Source organism: Vipera berus (genome assembly GCF_964194415.1).
Source record: "Vipera berus genome assembly, chromosome: Z".
Taxonomy (NCBI): domain Eukaryota; kingdom Metazoa; phylum Chordata; class Lepidosauria; order Squamata; family Viperidae; genus Vipera; species Vipera berus.
In genome coordinates, this window is record NC_138205.1 from 13,854,602 (window position 1) to 13,870,777 (window position 16,176).

General features: G+C 44.0%; 1 protein-coding gene across 2 annotated transcripts in view; it reads left to right on the forward strand.

The window, feature by feature from the left end:
- Nucleotides 1-16,176, forward strand: part of LOC308678283 (branched-chain alpha-ketoacid dehydrogenase kinase-like) — a 45,176-nt gene that overhangs the window by 20,114 nt on the left and 8,886 nt on the right. The window contains exons 3-8 of one of the 2 annotated variants that reach the window (XM_081345386.1): nt 97-312; nt 3,668-3,736; nt 6,686-6,796; nt 10,306-10,353; nt 11,189-11,308; nt 12,474-12,572. In XM_081345386.1, coding sequence (XP_081201512.1) covers nt 103-312; nt 3,668-3,736; nt 6,686-6,796; nt 10,306-10,353; nt 11,189-11,308; nt 12,474-12,572 — 657 coding nt within the window. In that variant the 5' untranslated portion in view covers nt 97-102. The remainder of the gene's footprint in view (nt 1-96; nt 313-3,667; nt 3,737-6,685; nt 6,797-10,305; nt 10,354-11,188; nt 11,309-12,473; nt 12,573-16,176) is intronic. The other variant, XM_081345387.1, reaches the window with a different exon arrangement.

Here is a 16,176-nt window from a genome sequence, read left to right on the forward strand (position 1 = left end):
TGGTGACTAAAACAGATAGCCAGGACTCTGGATCTTGGTCAAACTGATACAATGAAGGACTTCTGAAGTGGGGTGGTACAATTTTTCTCTCTTCAGGCACCTATGGTAAAGAGAATTATGTGGAAAACACTGCTGAGGATAGAGCTGGGAGCCACAGGGAACCAGGCCCCTTGCGTGCTCCCCTTCATTCTCCCCGGACTCCGATATGGGTCCTCTTCAGCTATTGATCAGCACCACGAACTGGCCAGGGAGCGATCTAAGACAGTTACCTCTTTCTACAATCAATCTGCCATTGACGCAGCCGCTGAAAAGGTGAGTGGAAATCAATGAAGTTAAATTTATTGTTTTGACCCCAGGTCATAACACAAGAATGCCATATCATGCAGTCAAATAACAACGAGACAATGAAATTATAAGAGAGAGTAATACACATTCAGGTAATCCTCGACTTACGATCATAATCGTAAGAGCCGTGGTGACGCTGTGGTTAGAATGCAGTACTGCAGGCTACTTCCGCTGACTGCCGGCTGCCAGCAGTTCGATTCTCACCAGCTCAAGATTGACTCAGCCTTCCATCATTTCGAGGACAGTAAAATGAAGACCCAGATTGTTGGGGGGGGGGGCAATATGCTGACTCTATAAACCACTTAGAGAGGCTGTAAAGCACTATGGAGAGGTATATAAGTCTAAGTGCTATTGCTATAATGGAGCCTGCCCATTTGGGCTTGTCACTCATAAGCTGGGTCACCATGTGAGTGGATGCATTTTCACAACCTTTTTTTTTTGCTGCACTTGTTAAGTGAATCCATTGTTCACTATGGGCTGTTTTTGCCCAAAACCAGAAGTAAATGCTGCTTTTTGGCAAAAAAAAATTATAAGTCGCAGTCATGTGACTATGGGACACTGGAAATGCATAAATGTGGGCTGGTTGCCGAGCACCCGAAATGCAGTCCTGTAACGGCAGAGGGAGGGGCAGCCTTTGGAATTTCAGAACCAGGTTATAAGGTGGTCTGTCATAATTTCAAAGGGTCGCTAAACAACCGGTCATAGGTTGAGGATTACCTGTATTAGATGTAAAAAAGGTTGCAACCAAATAAAGCCCAGCTACAATTAAGGACTTAAGTATTTCTTTCTAAGTTTAAATGACAGTAGAACCAAGGCAGTAATTGGTAGCTGATAGCTGGAAACACATCTGCAAGAACAGGGATGGGTAACTATGGCAACTTTATAACCTGTGGACTTCCAACTCCCAGAATTCCTGAGCCAGCCGTGTATGGCTGGCTCTGGAATTCTGGGAATCGAAGTCCACAGGTCATGAAGTTGTCATAATTGCCCACCCCTATGCAAGAAGTTAGTCAGAGCCCTTGAATTCATCGGCCAGTAATGATTTGGTCCTGATGTCATTGTGAACGGGTCAGTGAAGGCCATAACGTAGAATATCCTCCACTTGGCCACTATCGCAAGGACAGAGGCATTGTTCGACAGGGAGCTTGCAAAATCTCCCTTCAAGATATGTGGAGGGTGTGGCCTGCAGGTGAATGGGCACTACAGTCCTTCATAAGGTGACTGAGAATAGATATTGCAACCAAGTCCCCATTCATAGCTCAGACGAAACCCAATAAAGCCGGGGTCTTCAAACGTGGCCCTTTTATGACTTGTGGACTTCACTTGTGGCACGCTGGCTGAGGAATTCTGGGAGATGAAGTCCACAAGTCGTAAAAGGGCCACGTTTGAAGACCCCTGCAATAAAGCATAGGCAAAGGGGCAGCCATTCCCGTTTCTCCAACGCCTTCTAATAAAACCTCTGCCTTGAGACAGGAGCAGAACTAGCTCGGGCACCCTGACAGCAGGAACATAGTTATCCCAGGATTAAAATAAAAGGACAGGTTGGAGCACGCATGTTATATTCCTGGCGGGTGCCTGACCTAGTTGGCCACCGATCTGTTGGTTTTGGCATAGTTAATGCCCTTTCGGTGTTCACGGCAAGGAGGTTGGGTGGAGTTAGACTTGAGACTGCATTTCCTTGGAAGACAGCCAATATGCTTTGAATGCCACAGACACAAAGCCTTGACTTTGAGGTCCTGTTTTGCTCACTCCCAATTAAAACAATTCCACCAGCACAACTCAGTGTTTCTCAACCGTGGCAACTTGAAGATGGGAGCAATTCAACTCCTAGAATTCCCCAACTCAATCAACAAGTGGCAACCCCTTTCTCGACATTGCAAATGATATTTGTTTATCGGAATATGAAATACAAAACAATGGGAATGTAGGGGAGGAAAAAGTAAAGAGGAAAAACACGTGTTTTCTGACTCCTTTTATAATGCAGAAGAATAAAGTAATAGCGTACAGCCTCAACTTTTTACTTTTACATAGTGATGGATACTAGCCATTTCTATAACAACAGACCTATCTAACCAGTAAAACCCAAAATCAAAGTGTCAGTTTCCCCCACCCACCCCCCACGAGAACAAAGTCCAGAAATGGTCTCCAGGTAAAAAAAAATAAAGTTAGGTGTACTCTTTTCCTTGATTAAAGTAGTCGATTCAGCCATCTCTGCTAACTTCATCAGCTTTTGCAGCCAGTCGTCCATCCATCTTAAAGTCGCCAAGGTTGAGAAACATGGCTCTAGCAGTGAATCCAAGTGGACTCCTTATTCACATTTTCCCTGTTTCCTGAGCTTGAAGCATGCTTTTGTAAACCATCATCCCTGCATAGAGGGACGCGGTGGCTCAGTGGGTTAGGACGCTGAGCTTGTCGATCAGATGGTCGGCAGTTTGGCGGGTCGAATCCCGAGTGCCGCGTAACAGAGTGAGGAGCCTGTTACTCGTCCCAGCTTCTGCCAACCTAGCAGTTCGAAAGCACGTAAAAATGCAAGTAGAAAAATAGGGACCACTACGGTGGGAAGGTAACAGCGTTCCGTGCGCCTTTGGCGTCCAGTCACGCCGGCCACATGACCACGGAGACGTCCTCGGACAAGCGCTGGCTCTTTGGCTTTGAAACGGAGATGAGCACCAGCGCCTAGAGTTGGAAATGACTAGCACGCATGTGCGGGGGAACCTTTACCTTTTTTATCCCTGCATAGTTTCTCCAAGGTCATATATTCTCTGTGGTTCTCTACATCAGGTGCTGGGGCAATTTATGGATGGGTGATAAAAATGGGTTGCAGAAGATGAGCAAGCGAGTTGATGGCCACTGTAAACTGGCTGAGTGTTTATTTTGTGTCTGGAAATTTTATTATTTACTTAAAACTTTTAGATAGCCGTCCCATCTTTCAGCCAGCTCCGGGCAGTTCCCAATCAAACATATAAAATAGTTTTAAAAACTATAAAAACGCTATCACAAGACACTTTAAAAAATCGCAAAAACCTGACGCCAATCCATCTTAACGTACCGTCACGGAATGAATTTGATTTCTAATTCCGTGTGCTCAGAAGAGGGTCACCGTCCAAACTTTTGAGGGCATCGTGAATTGGAGAAAAAGCTTTAAACTACAGCAGGGGTCTCCAACCCTGCCAACTTTAAGACTTGTTGGACTTCAGTACCCAGAATTCTTCAGCAAGCCAATGGAAAAAAAATGTCGGTCATGGGACCTTTGATGCTGTGCTTATTGCCTTCCTGGGGGCCTCTAGAGGTTTTGTCAACATGTCTTCTGTTCTCTTTGCAGCCCTCTGTGAGGTTGACACCCACCACCATGTTGTATTCTGGACGTTCTCAAGATGGCAGTCACCTTTTGGTAGGTGTGAGATTACCTCCATGTTGTTACTTGCCAATTATCTGGATCTTTTTTTTTTTTGCATCCTTTCCCTCCCGTTTGGAATTATGGGATTTATAGCTGCTTCAGGAGCTCATCTACATATTGAGAAATCTTGGTTTGTATGCTAATTTTTTAAGTGCAGGAAGTCTCTTTGGGGAGACGGTATCCAAGAGTGTATTCCTCATAGGTGTGACCTAGCAAAGCCGCATCGTATGATTCTGTTATGTATCTAGAACAGAAACGTTCTCTTTTTCAGGTGACACAATCAAGCACGTGGAAAATCTGTTGATAAGGAAGCAGCCCCTGCTTCAAAGTTCCCTCCCTCACGGCAAGCTTAATTTGTCGTTCTATTTCTTAGGTTTAGAGGTATTTGGTCCAATCAAGCATAAATCATTTCCCCCAAAAAATATTCTGAAATGGTTTAAACCAGAGGTGTCCAAGCTTGGCAACTTTAAGACCAGTGGAACTCAACTCCCAGAATTCCCCAACCAGCATGGGGAATCCTGGGAGTTGAAGTCCACAAGTCTTAAAAGTTGCCAAGGTTGGACACTTCTGGTTTAAACCTACACTGCAGGGGTCTTCGAACTTAGCCCTTTTCTGACTTGTGGACTTCAACTCCCAGAATTCCTCAGCCAGCGTGCCTGGCTGAGGAATTCTGGGAGTTGAAGTCCACAAGTCAGAAAAGGGCCAAGTTTGAAGACCCCTGCTACAACTGTTAATAAAAGGATAATATGGCACGTACAACTGAATGCCCATTCTTTCTTCTTAAGTATGCACTTTACTTTGTTGGTTTGAGAATCTCTCTGCCTTGTCCCTTCTGTTTTGTGTCTTTTGCAGCATTAAGGTAAAGAAAAGGTCCCCCAAACCTCATTCCTCCCCCCCCTCCCAAAATCTCTAGAATGTAGGCGCTATCAGGGAGCGTGCAAACCAATCCTTGGTTTAAGGCAGAGGGTGTTTGAAATTAAGACACGTAGCTACAATAAGGGACGCGGTGGCTCAGTGGGTTAGGATGCTGAGCTTGTCGATCAGGTTGGCAGTTTGGCGGGTCGAATCCCGAGTGCCGCGTAACAGAGTGAGCGCCTGTTACTCGTCCCAGCTTCTGCCAACCTAGCAGTTCGAAAGCACGTAAAAAATACAAGTAGAAAAATAGGGACCGCTACGGTGGGAAGGTAACAGCGTTCCATGCGCCTTTGGCGTCTAGTCATGCCAGCCACATGACCACGGAGACGTCTTCAGACAAGCGCTGGCTCTTCGGCTTTGAAACGGAGATGAACACCGGCCCCTAGAGTCGGAAACGACTAGCACGCATGTGCGGGGGAACCTTTACCTTTACCTAGCTACAATAACCAGCAAGCCAAGTGGCTGGGCTGGGCCAAAAGGGCCCTTAGGGGAAAAGTGGAATTAAGTCCATGATTGTAAGCTTTCTGTTCTTTGAGGGAGCTTTGGACAACTGTGGGGTCTCTGGCCTGAATGACGAAAGAGCTGTGAGAGTATCTGTCTTTCTGTCTGTCTGTCTATCTGTCTATTTATCTATCTATCTATCTATCTATCTATCTATCTATCTATCTATCTATCTATCTATCATCTATCTATCTATCATCTATCTATCTATCTATCTATCTATCTATCTATCTATCTATCTATCTATCTATCTATCATCTATCTATCTATCTATTCTTTATTGTATGTATAAATAATAGAGAAAACTACCTAATACTCCTCCCTCCTCTTATTTTCTCCACATCAACAATTCTGTGAGGTGAATTACATTCAAAGTCCCCAGCAGGCTTCATGCCTAAAATGGGACTAGAATTCACTGTCTCCCAGTTTCTAGTCTGGTGCCTTAACCACCAAACTAAAGTCTCCAGTGCTGTCTGAAATGAAAATAAAAGGCAGATACAAATTTTCACATTTTGAGAGTCGCTTATATCATCATAAAATTATGGAATCTTAGGGCTGGAAAGGGACCTTGGAGGTCTTCTAGTCCAACCCGTCTGCCCAAGACTGTAGTCCTGATACCTTATGCACTTCTCTGCATACATGTGCCGATGGCTGCTGGGTTTTTTAAAAAAATAAAATAAAATAAAATATCTAAAAATGTTCTTCAAGCTCTTTTGGGTGACAGATGTAGTTCTTTACCCCACTGAAAGAGCTCCTCCTCAGATTGGTTACAAGTTTAGCAGGTACACAAACAATAACACTGCATGTTAACATTGCTGGTATTCCTGTGTTATAACCCTAGCCTTCCTTCTGATGAATATTACTAATTATAGCTTTTTAAAAATTTGTTTCTTTGGTTTGTAGTCTAAATTTATAAAAGGAAATTCCAGTTCTCTCTCCCTCCCTCCCTCCCTTCCTTCTTTCCTCCCTCCCTCCCTCCCTCCTTCTTTCTTTCTTTCTTTCTTTCTTTCTTTCTTTCTTTCTTTCTTTCTTTCTTTCTTTCTTTCTCTCTTTCTTTCTCTCTCTCTCTCTCTCTCTCTCTCTCTCTCTCTCCCTTCCTTCCTTCTATTCTATTCTATTCTATTCTATTCTATTCTATTCTATTCTATTCTATTCTATTCTATTCTATTCTATTCTATTCTATTCTATTCTATTCTATTCTATTCTATTCTATTCTATTCTATTCTATTCTATTCTTTTTATCCTGCCTTTATCAATGTATATAAGTAACTCAAGGTGAGAAACATATCTAATACTCCTTTCTCCTTCTATTTTCCCCGGGCTGCAGCCCATTCGGAACCGGGCTGTGGAAATGGTGGGCAAGTGCACGTGAAGTTGCATTTGTGAAAGCAGTGCACGTGCGTGAAACCAACCCCTCTTTCCCTTTCCCCCACCCCCCGCCCACCACCGCCGCTGCCGCCGCCGGTCCACCCCGTCAGAAAGGTTGGAGACTGCTGATCTACAATCTCCCTTTATGCTTTGCTACAGAAAAGCGCCCGTTACCTGCACCATGAGCTGCCGGTCCGTATTGCTCACCGCATCAAAGGGTTTCGAAGCCTTCCCTTCATCATTGGCTGCAACCCCACCATCCTCCATGTGGTAGGCGCACCAAGGTCTGCGGGGAAGCATTGGAAAGAGATGAGCCATGACTGGCGTTGGATCTAAAGCAGGGGAACGGACGAGGCCCTTAAGGCTGTTGAGGTTCTGATCATCCACCCCTAAAGGGGTGGCATAATCGCTTCCTTCACATTACAGAACAAGGATCTCACGACCTGCTTTCTCAAGCGACTCTTTCTCAAAGCCACAGGGCTGGTAGTCCTCGATTTACGACTACAGTTGGGGCCAGAATTTCCATTGTTAAACAGAGCAGTTGTTAATAGCAAGAGCAATAGCGCTTAGACTTAGATACCGCTTCACAGGGCTTTACAGCCCTCTCTAAGCGGTTTTGCAGAGTCAGCCTATTCGCCCCCCCAACAATCTGGGTCCTCATTTTACTGACCGCGGAAGGATGGAAGGCTGAGTCAACCTTGAGCCAGTGAGAATCGAACTGCTGGCAGCCGGACAGTCGGCAGAAGTAACCTGCAATGCTGCATTCCAGCCACTGCGCCACCACGGCTGAGTTAAGCGAGCTGTATCCGATTTTACGGCCTTTATTGCCGCGATTAAGTGCCGTTGTGAAGTGAATCGCGTGGTTCTTAAACGAATCCAGCTTCTCCCATTGATTTTGCTCGTCAGAAGCTGGCTGGGAAGGTCACCGGTGGCGATCACATGACCCCAGGATGCTGTAACCGTCATAAATGTATGCTGGTTGCCCAGCACCCTAATTTTGCTCCTGCGGTTGGGGATGGGGCAAAGTGCAAAGCCCAGTCCTCTCTCCGAACAGTCACTAAACGAATGGCTGTAAGTCAAGGACTATCGGCAATGCAGAATCAAAGAGAATTTTTCTTTAGCGCCTGCAAAGTTACACCGACTAGGTCCGGAGACCTTTGGCCTCTATTTTAGTGATGATTTTGTCTTTATTCCCAAATCTCGGTTCTGATGAGATTCGGAACTGAGGGTTATTTCAGCAGGGGAGATGTTCCTTGGATGTCGCTTCCCCAACAAGGGCTGAAGTTTGGGGGAGCAGATGCTACTTTCTCACTGCCTTTGCAGCGGAGACAGACGGGGCTTTTCGCTAACAGGAAGAATGAGTCGACTCGCTCACTGGGTTACGTATAGATGGTCCTCGACTTACAGCCATTCGTTTAGTCACCTTTTGAAGTTACCACAGCAGTGCAAAGCGTGTCTTGATGACCACTGCGGCGTCCCCATGGTCACACGGTCGGGATCAACCAGCATGCGTGTACGACGGTTGCCATGCCCCAGGGTCACATAATCACACAACTGCCCCTTTCCCAGCCAGCTTCCGAATAAGCAAAGTCAATGGGGGAAGCTAGAGTCGCTTCACGGCCGCAGGATTCAGTTAAACAACTGCAGTGATTCGTTCAAAAATCGTGGCAAAAAAACCCAAAAAAAGTTAGAAAATCGGGTGCGACTCACTTAACAACGGCCTCACAGGGCTTTACAGCCCTCTCTAAGCGGTTTTGCAGAGTCAGCCTATTCGCCCCCCCAACAATCTGGGTCCTCATTTTACCGACCGCGGAAGGATGGAAGGCTGAGTCAACCTTGAGCCAGTGAGAATCGAACTGCTGGCAGCCGGACAGTCGGCAGAAGTAGCCTGCAATGCTGCATTCCAGCCACTGCGCCACCACGGCTGAGTTAAGCGAGCTGTATCCGATTTTACGGCCTTTATTGCCGCGATTAAGTGCCGTTGTGAAGTGAATCGCGTGGTTCTTAAACGAATCCAGCTTCTCCCATTGATTTTGCTCGTCAGAAGCTGGCTGGGAAGGTCACCGGTGGCGATCACATGACCCCAGGATGCTGTAACCGTCATAAATGTATGCTGGTTGCCCAGCACCCTAATTTTGCTCCTGCGGTTGGGGATGGGGCAAAGTGCAAAGCCCAGTCCTCTCTCCGAACAGTCACTAAACGAATGGCTGTAAGTCAAGGACTATCGGCAATGCAGAATCAAAGAGAATTTTTCTTTAGCGCCTGCAAAGTTACACCGACTAGGTCCGGAGACCTTTGGCCTCTATTTTAGTGATGATTTTGTCTTTATTCCCAAATCTCGGTTCTGATGAGAGTCGGAACTGAGGGTTATTTCAGCAGGGGAGATGTTCCTTGGATGTCGCTTCCCCGACAAGGGCTGAAGTTTGGGGGAGCAGATGCTACTTTCTCACTGCCTTTGCAGCGGAGACAGACGGGGCTTTTCGCTAACAGGAAGAATGAGTCGACTCGCTCACTGGGTTACGTACAGATGGTCCTCGACTTACAGCCATTCGTTTAGTCACCTTTTGAAGTTACCACAGCAGTGCAAAGCGTGTCTTGATGACCACTGCGGCGTCCCCATGGTCACACGGTCGGGATCAACCAGCATGCGTGTACGACGGTTGCCATGCCCCAGGGTCACATAATCACACAACTGCCCCTTTCCCAGCCAGCTTCCGAATAAGCAAAGTCAATGGGGGAAGCTAGAGTCGCTTCACGGCCGCAGGATTCAGTTAAACAACTGCAGTGATTCGTTCAAAAATCGTGGCAAAAAAACCCAAAAAAAGTTAGAAAATCGGGTGCGACTCACTTAACAACGGCCTTGCCTAGCAGGGGAGATCCTGATCCCAATGAAGGTTGTAAGCCGGGGACTACCCATACAGGCAACTTAAGAAATCAATGGCTTAGAAGTCCTCAAACCTGGCCACTTTAAGACTTGTGGACTTCAACTCCCAGAATTCCCCAGCCAGCATGGCGGGCTGGGGAATTCTGGGGGTTGAAGTCCACAAGTCTTAAAGTCGCCAAGGTTGGGGACCCCTGGCTTTACAGCCTAGCTTACTCTTTCTTGGAGGGTGAGGTTTATGTGGGAATAAAAATAGTAGTAATAATAACAATAGTAAAAAATGACAGGAATAACTGATCAAATAACTGGTTCTATTGCTTTCCCCAAAGGTAATTTGATGGCAAGAGTCTTCCCTTAAATATCATTTTTCTTCAATACGTTGTACTGGATTCTGCTTCCGTTCAACAATGGCTAAAAAAAACACCCTAAACTCTTTGCCTGGTCAAGTGCACATTTTTAACTTGCTAGTTCAGGGGTTCCTCAGCCGTGGCAACTTTTAGACTTGTGGACTTCAACTCCCAGAATTCTGAGAGTTGAAGTCCACAAGTCTTAAAAGTTGCCAAGGCTGAGGACCCCTGTGCTGGTTGACACGGCCTCAAGATTTCATTTTCCCTCAGAGGCAGCATTATCACAGCAGTGACTACTGTTTCTACAGCAGCCCTGCAGTGTAGGCCAATAGATGTCCCCGACCATCATTTTGTGAGCTACTCCGAGCTCTCGGGGGGGGGGGGGGAAGGCCCAGTACATCCCACTATGTCTCTCCTTTTGTGTTTAACCCACTTCAGTTCTTTCTTTCTCAAAATCTAATGGGAGACTGGGAATTTGGAGAGTGCACATTGCATGATTTTGTTGATGGCCCTTCTGCTTCACTCATTCCTGCCCTCTCTTCTATTCTCAGCATGAGCTTTACATTCGAGCCTTCCAGAAACTGAGTGAATTTCCCCTAGTAAGTATCGTTGGCAGCAAAAACATTTATTTTTTGCCATTGTGAGGTGCATAAAACATTCTTCAGCTCATCTACCCCTTTGTGAAGTTTCAGATGGTTCATTGACTCCCCACAACATTTGTTAATATGAAATTAATTTAATAATTATTACTTTAATGAACAGCCCACATTCTTCTGTAACTGCCAGTTCTACAGAGATATTCGCCACCAGTTGACTATACCTCTTTTATTTAAATTTCTGGGGAACTTTGATGATTTTTATCTGCGCTGTCGGTGAAAATAATCAAGGCAAATTTATTTCTCTAAAAGTAGCCAAATTTTGCTACGTGATGTATATAAGCTTTGCCCACAGATGGTTGCTAATAGGTGGTTTTTTGTGTTTTCTTTTTGTTAGTAGGGGATAGTTTTGTGTTGTTCATTTTATTGATTGTATTTTTATTGCTCCGTGACTAAAATAAAATTGTGTCTGTCTACTGTAATTATAGTACTAATGATAGTAGTTAATAATAACTACTTTCCCAATAATAATGGTATTGGCTCCTTGGGATCAATATTGTCCAGTCTGGGGAATCGTGCCCTATAACCATGAGAAGAAACAGCATATATATTTCAAAATAGATTAAAAAATGGTCGCCCAGAACCACTTGATAGTGGTACGGGCAGCTGATAAATTTAATAAATAAAATAAATGACATTGGTTAAATTGAATTGTACTGTGGGCTTAAGACCCTGACAAGTTAAACAAGCCCCCCGCCATTTTAGACTACATCGTTCAGTAGCCCCAGTTCCCTCATTGAATGCTTTCCCTTCGTCGTCTCTTCTTCTGCGTTAAAAGATCAAAGACCAAGAATCAGAGGCCCAGTACTGCAAACTGGTCCGACAGCTCCTGGATGACCACAAGGACATTGTCACACTGCTGGCAGAGGGCTTGCGGGAATGTCGCAAACACATCCAGGTAACTGGGAGGATGCTTGTCCAGGTTGGTGAAGCTGTTGGACAACAGCCAAAGAAGTCAGTGGTTGAAGGCCTTATTTTGAGAGGGATGGAGATAAGGCTGTCAAAGTTTCAGGGGATTGTGAAGCCAAGAGGTAGCTTCTCCATTATCAGTGAAAAGACCCTTCTTCTCAGAAGGATGCTTGGAAGAAATCCCCCAAAACTTCCCCCTCATTTTTATTTTATTTATTTATTTTAATCCCATTTATATCCCGCCCTTCTCCGAAGACTCAGGGCGGCTTACAATCTAAAGCACAAATCAATGTGCTTAGCAATAGCCTTCATTCTATGTATATGCCTGCTTATTAGGGCTTTCGCGCCCCCCCCCCCCAGCGGCATTATTACAAAGTCAGCTTATTGCCCCCAACAATCTGGGTCCTCATTTTACCTACCTCGGAAGGATGGAAGGCTGAGTCAACCTTGAGCCTGGTGGGACTCGAACCTGCACTAATTGCAGGCAGCTGGTGTTACTTAAGGAGGCATTAGCCCACTGCTCCACCAAGGCTCATGAAAACAGAGATGTGTTTACTTCAAGTGGGAAATAGTTGAATTGGTGGGATTCGTGGAAGTCTATCCAACAAACTGGATTTTCTTCTCAGTAAAACTTCACAAGAGATTTCCATAAGAATTGGGCTTGAAATCCCTTTCATATGTAGATGATGCCTGAGAGGAGTTTAGAAGAGTTAGAGCAGGGGGTCTTCAAACGTGGCCCTTTTAAGACTTGTGGACTTCAACTCCCACAATTCCTCAGCCAGGGTGCCTGGCTGAGGAATTCTGGGAGTTGAAGTCCACCCTTCATCAAGCTGCCAAGGTTGAGAAGCACTGGTTAGAGAGTAAGTTCATGAGGAGAGACTATTTATCCAAGCCTGCTCCAGGCTATGAAACCTTTCTGATTTCACTCCTGTCGCTATAATCATCTGAACCACAGAGTTAATTTTGGGGAAATGGATAATATAATGAAGGCAGCTCATTCTTGGATCTCTCTTGCAGGGAAAACATTTCAGTCCCATCTGGGCCTGTTTAAAAGCAAATGCCCCTCAAGGGGAAGAACATTTGAGGAAGGTTGAGTTGGGGGGAAAGGTTTTTCAGTTGCTTTGAATCTCAGAAGCTCTCCTGTTTCTTTCCAGGACGAGAAGGTGATCCGTTCCTTTCTGGACAAGACCCTTACATCCCGCTTAGGCATCCGGATGCTGGCTACTCACCATCTTGCCTTGCATGAGGACAAAGTACAGTCTTTCTTGAATTGAACTTGAGATTTTATGATCAGGAAAATTAGATCTGAGTTGCAGGAGTCAGAACCTCTCTGTTAGTAAGCTAAGCTTGATTTTGATTCATATTTTTGAGCGGTCTGAAGCTGTTCCCCCATCCAAGCCAGCATTATGGCTCATCCCTATAATAGCTTTTTTTCAAAAGGTTTTTCTTGGCCTTGGACTGGCTGCAAACATGATGTTTTCCTGTTCAGCCAGACTTTCTCCAAGGTTTAAAAAAAATAAATACAAACCTTGTGACTATCCCCAAAGTGGTTTGTTTTTTTTCAGAAGGACAGTGGACTTTGTTTTTCCTTGAAGAAGTTTCGCTTCTCATCCAAGAAGCTTCTTCAGTTCTGCCAGGTCACAGGAGGTTGGCAGCACCTAGCCAATCGTGGTTGATATTGGCAGCTAAGCCAGGTTGGATGGGAGGCCACTAGGAAATCTTAAGAGTTGTAGGCCAAAACAAGAAGACAAAAACTGCTGGAAGAAGTAGTAGCAGCTCACCTTTGCATTGTTACCAAGATTACCCGGATCAAGTCTGATTGACTGAAAGTTGCTTCCTTTTTTAAAATTCACATTGCCACTCAATCTTCTCATAGTAAACGTCCTCAAACAATGTTCTACAAAGTTTCTCGTTTCTGATCATCCCTACTAACTTTCCCTAAATCTGTGCCATTTGCCTTAATCCTTCCCATGCTGTGGTGACCAGGCTGTCACAAATTAAATTAGAAATATTATTTTTCCTGATTTCTTTGGACACCTCCAAAAGCATTGATAACAATGAAAGGAATTGGCCATTTTCAGCAGTTTGCAGACCTTTTCAGCAGTGAAGAATTCAGAACAGAGGTAGATTTTGACAAGTACAGAAAACAAAGTTGATTCTGAGGGCAGTTTGAGTATAGGGAGGGGGGAAAAAGTGAAATTCCAAGTTCATAGGAAAGTATGAAAAATCAGAATAGAAGAGAAAAGAGCAAAATAAGTAAGAAAAAAAAGATGTATTGTTTCCCACTGTTCCAAGCAATTCTTACAACTTCTTCCATTATGTCCACTTTCTATTCTTTCTGTAGGAAAATTAATCTGTCTTGTAATGTTTTCTTCTAAGGACTTTTCTCCTCCTGCAGTTCTGTTATTTATTATTTATTTCAATTAGACTAGAATAGAATAGAGCTGGAAGTCCCTTGGAGGTCTTCTAGTCCAGCCCCCTGCTCAAGCAGGAGGACCTATAGCATTTCAGATAAGTGACTGTCTAGTGATTAGTCTCTTCTTTAAAAACTCCAGTGGCGGAGCACCCACGATTTCTGGAGGTAAGTAGTTCCACGGGTTAATCGTCCTCACTTTTAGGAAGTTTCTCCTTAATTCCAGGTTGCTTCTCTCTTTGATCAGTTTCCAACCATCGTTTCTTGTCCTGCCCTCTGGAGCTTTGGAGAATAGTTTGAGGCCCTCTTCTTTGTGGCAGCCCCTCAAATACTGGAATACTGTTACCATGTCACCCCTGTTTCTTCTTTTCTTTAGGCTAGCCAAACCCAAGTCCTGTAGCCGTTCTTCATACGTTGACCAAAATTGGTTACAGTAATCCAGGTGTTGTCTTATTAGGGTTTCATAAAACAGTACTAATGCTTCACGTCATCTTGATTCTATGCCTCTGTTTATACAACCCAGGATTGTGTTAGCGTTTTTGGCTGCTGCTGCACACGGCTGGCTCATAGTCAAGTGATCGTCCACTAGGACTCCAAGGTCCCTCTCACAGATACTGTTTTTGAGTCAGGTCTTGCCTAATCTGTACTTGTACCTTTGATTTTTCTTTTCTTTTTTTTAATTGAAAAGTTTTACAGTACATTTTTTTTAAAAAAAGAACTCACTCACTCCCCCTCCCCTACCCCTTACCCTCCCTTACCCTCCCCTCCCCCCCCCCCCCCCGACTTCCCAGAGCTGAATACAGGGTATAAACTTTACAAACTTAAACTAAAATATGCTAACAAGCTAAAACAAAACATTAAATTCTGTCACACTTTAACTCACCTTAAACATACTAAGAAATAACTAATAACTAATAATACATCATATAAACCAATACTTATTCAAATGCTAAATGAAACTTTTTAGTCCCATATTTATTCTGAATATATTCAATCCATCTTCTCCATTCCACAATATATCTCTGTTGCGATTGTTCTTTCAAATGATTTTTCCTGCCTAAATATAAAACTTTGCTTTTTCTCCACATTAAAACTCGTTTTGTTGGATAGGGCCCATTGTTCAAGATTGTCAAGATCTTTTTGGATCCTGAGCTTGTCTTCTGGGGTGTTGGCTATTCCTGCCAGTTTAGTATTATTTGTTTTACCTCTTTTCTATTCCCCCCCCCCAAGATCTATTCTTCACAGTACATAATGACTTCTTATCATCCCTGACTAATTCTCTCAGACTTCATGAACAATCAGATCAATTATGCCTTTAGATATATATATTCATTTCTCTGTCTTGTGTACCTGTGAATAGAACAATGCTTATTTGTATTATGTATTCTTTGTCGTTCTGATTCATTAATGCAGCTTCAAATGGCCCAGTCACTGTTTTCGTATGCCTTCACTCTTTTTCTCCTCCACTGATTCATATCATGTAACAGAATAATTTTGCCTCAAGTTCTTTACTCCTTAAGAATATTACACAATTTCCCCACAATTCAAGTTCAGTTGTTCCATTATCGTCAACCTTTGGAGCGTAATTTGCTTGTCTCACTAACCTAAATGTTTGTTTCCATGCCAGCCACAACAACCTAGATCACATCAGCTGTTATGTACTGGGATAAAGTTTAGCCTTTTTGTCCCTAATTATACTTGTATCTTCATGCTCCTTCAGGTGTATTTCTCAACTTTACAAAATCAAGTCACCTTCATACAGCCCTATTACTTTCTTCCCTTTTTAGTTTCACAGACCCACAGCTAGCTTCCTCTCTCTCCTTCTGTAAGGGGACTGGAAACCTCTTATTAACACATGAAATGGGGGAAAAAATGCAGTTATGAATTAGGGTTCTGATAATTTTAGAAAAAGAAACCCAGAGAATAGGGAAAAGGTGAGGGGTTTTTTTATTATTATTATTTTCTGTGTTTCCACAGAGTAAGAGATACTTTTGTAATCGTATTTATAGTTGCCGCAAAGGAATCCAGAAGCAGCTTCTTTCTGTTGATTCTTGCTGCACTTTTGTTGTTTAAGTTTAAGTTTAAGTTTAAGTTTATTATATTTGTATACCGCCCTTCTCCCGAAGGACTCAGGGCGGTGAACAGGGCATATATAAAAATACAAATTACAAAAATCAAAAGAGAATTAAACACGAGCCCAAACTAAAAACAGTCGAAAAATGTAAAAAATCCCCAATAAAAAACCCCAACGCATCCCCCATCACATCCCCCATCAGGCCAGGCTGGCCTGTTCAAACAGGTAGGTCTTCAAGTCGCGTCGGAAGGAGCGAAGGTCAGGTGCCATCCGGAGCTCAACCGGCAGCTGATTCCATAAAGCCGGGGGGCGCCCACAGAGAAGGCCCTCCCCCTGTTCTTTTTTTCTTTCTAGTTTCTGTTTTATGTTG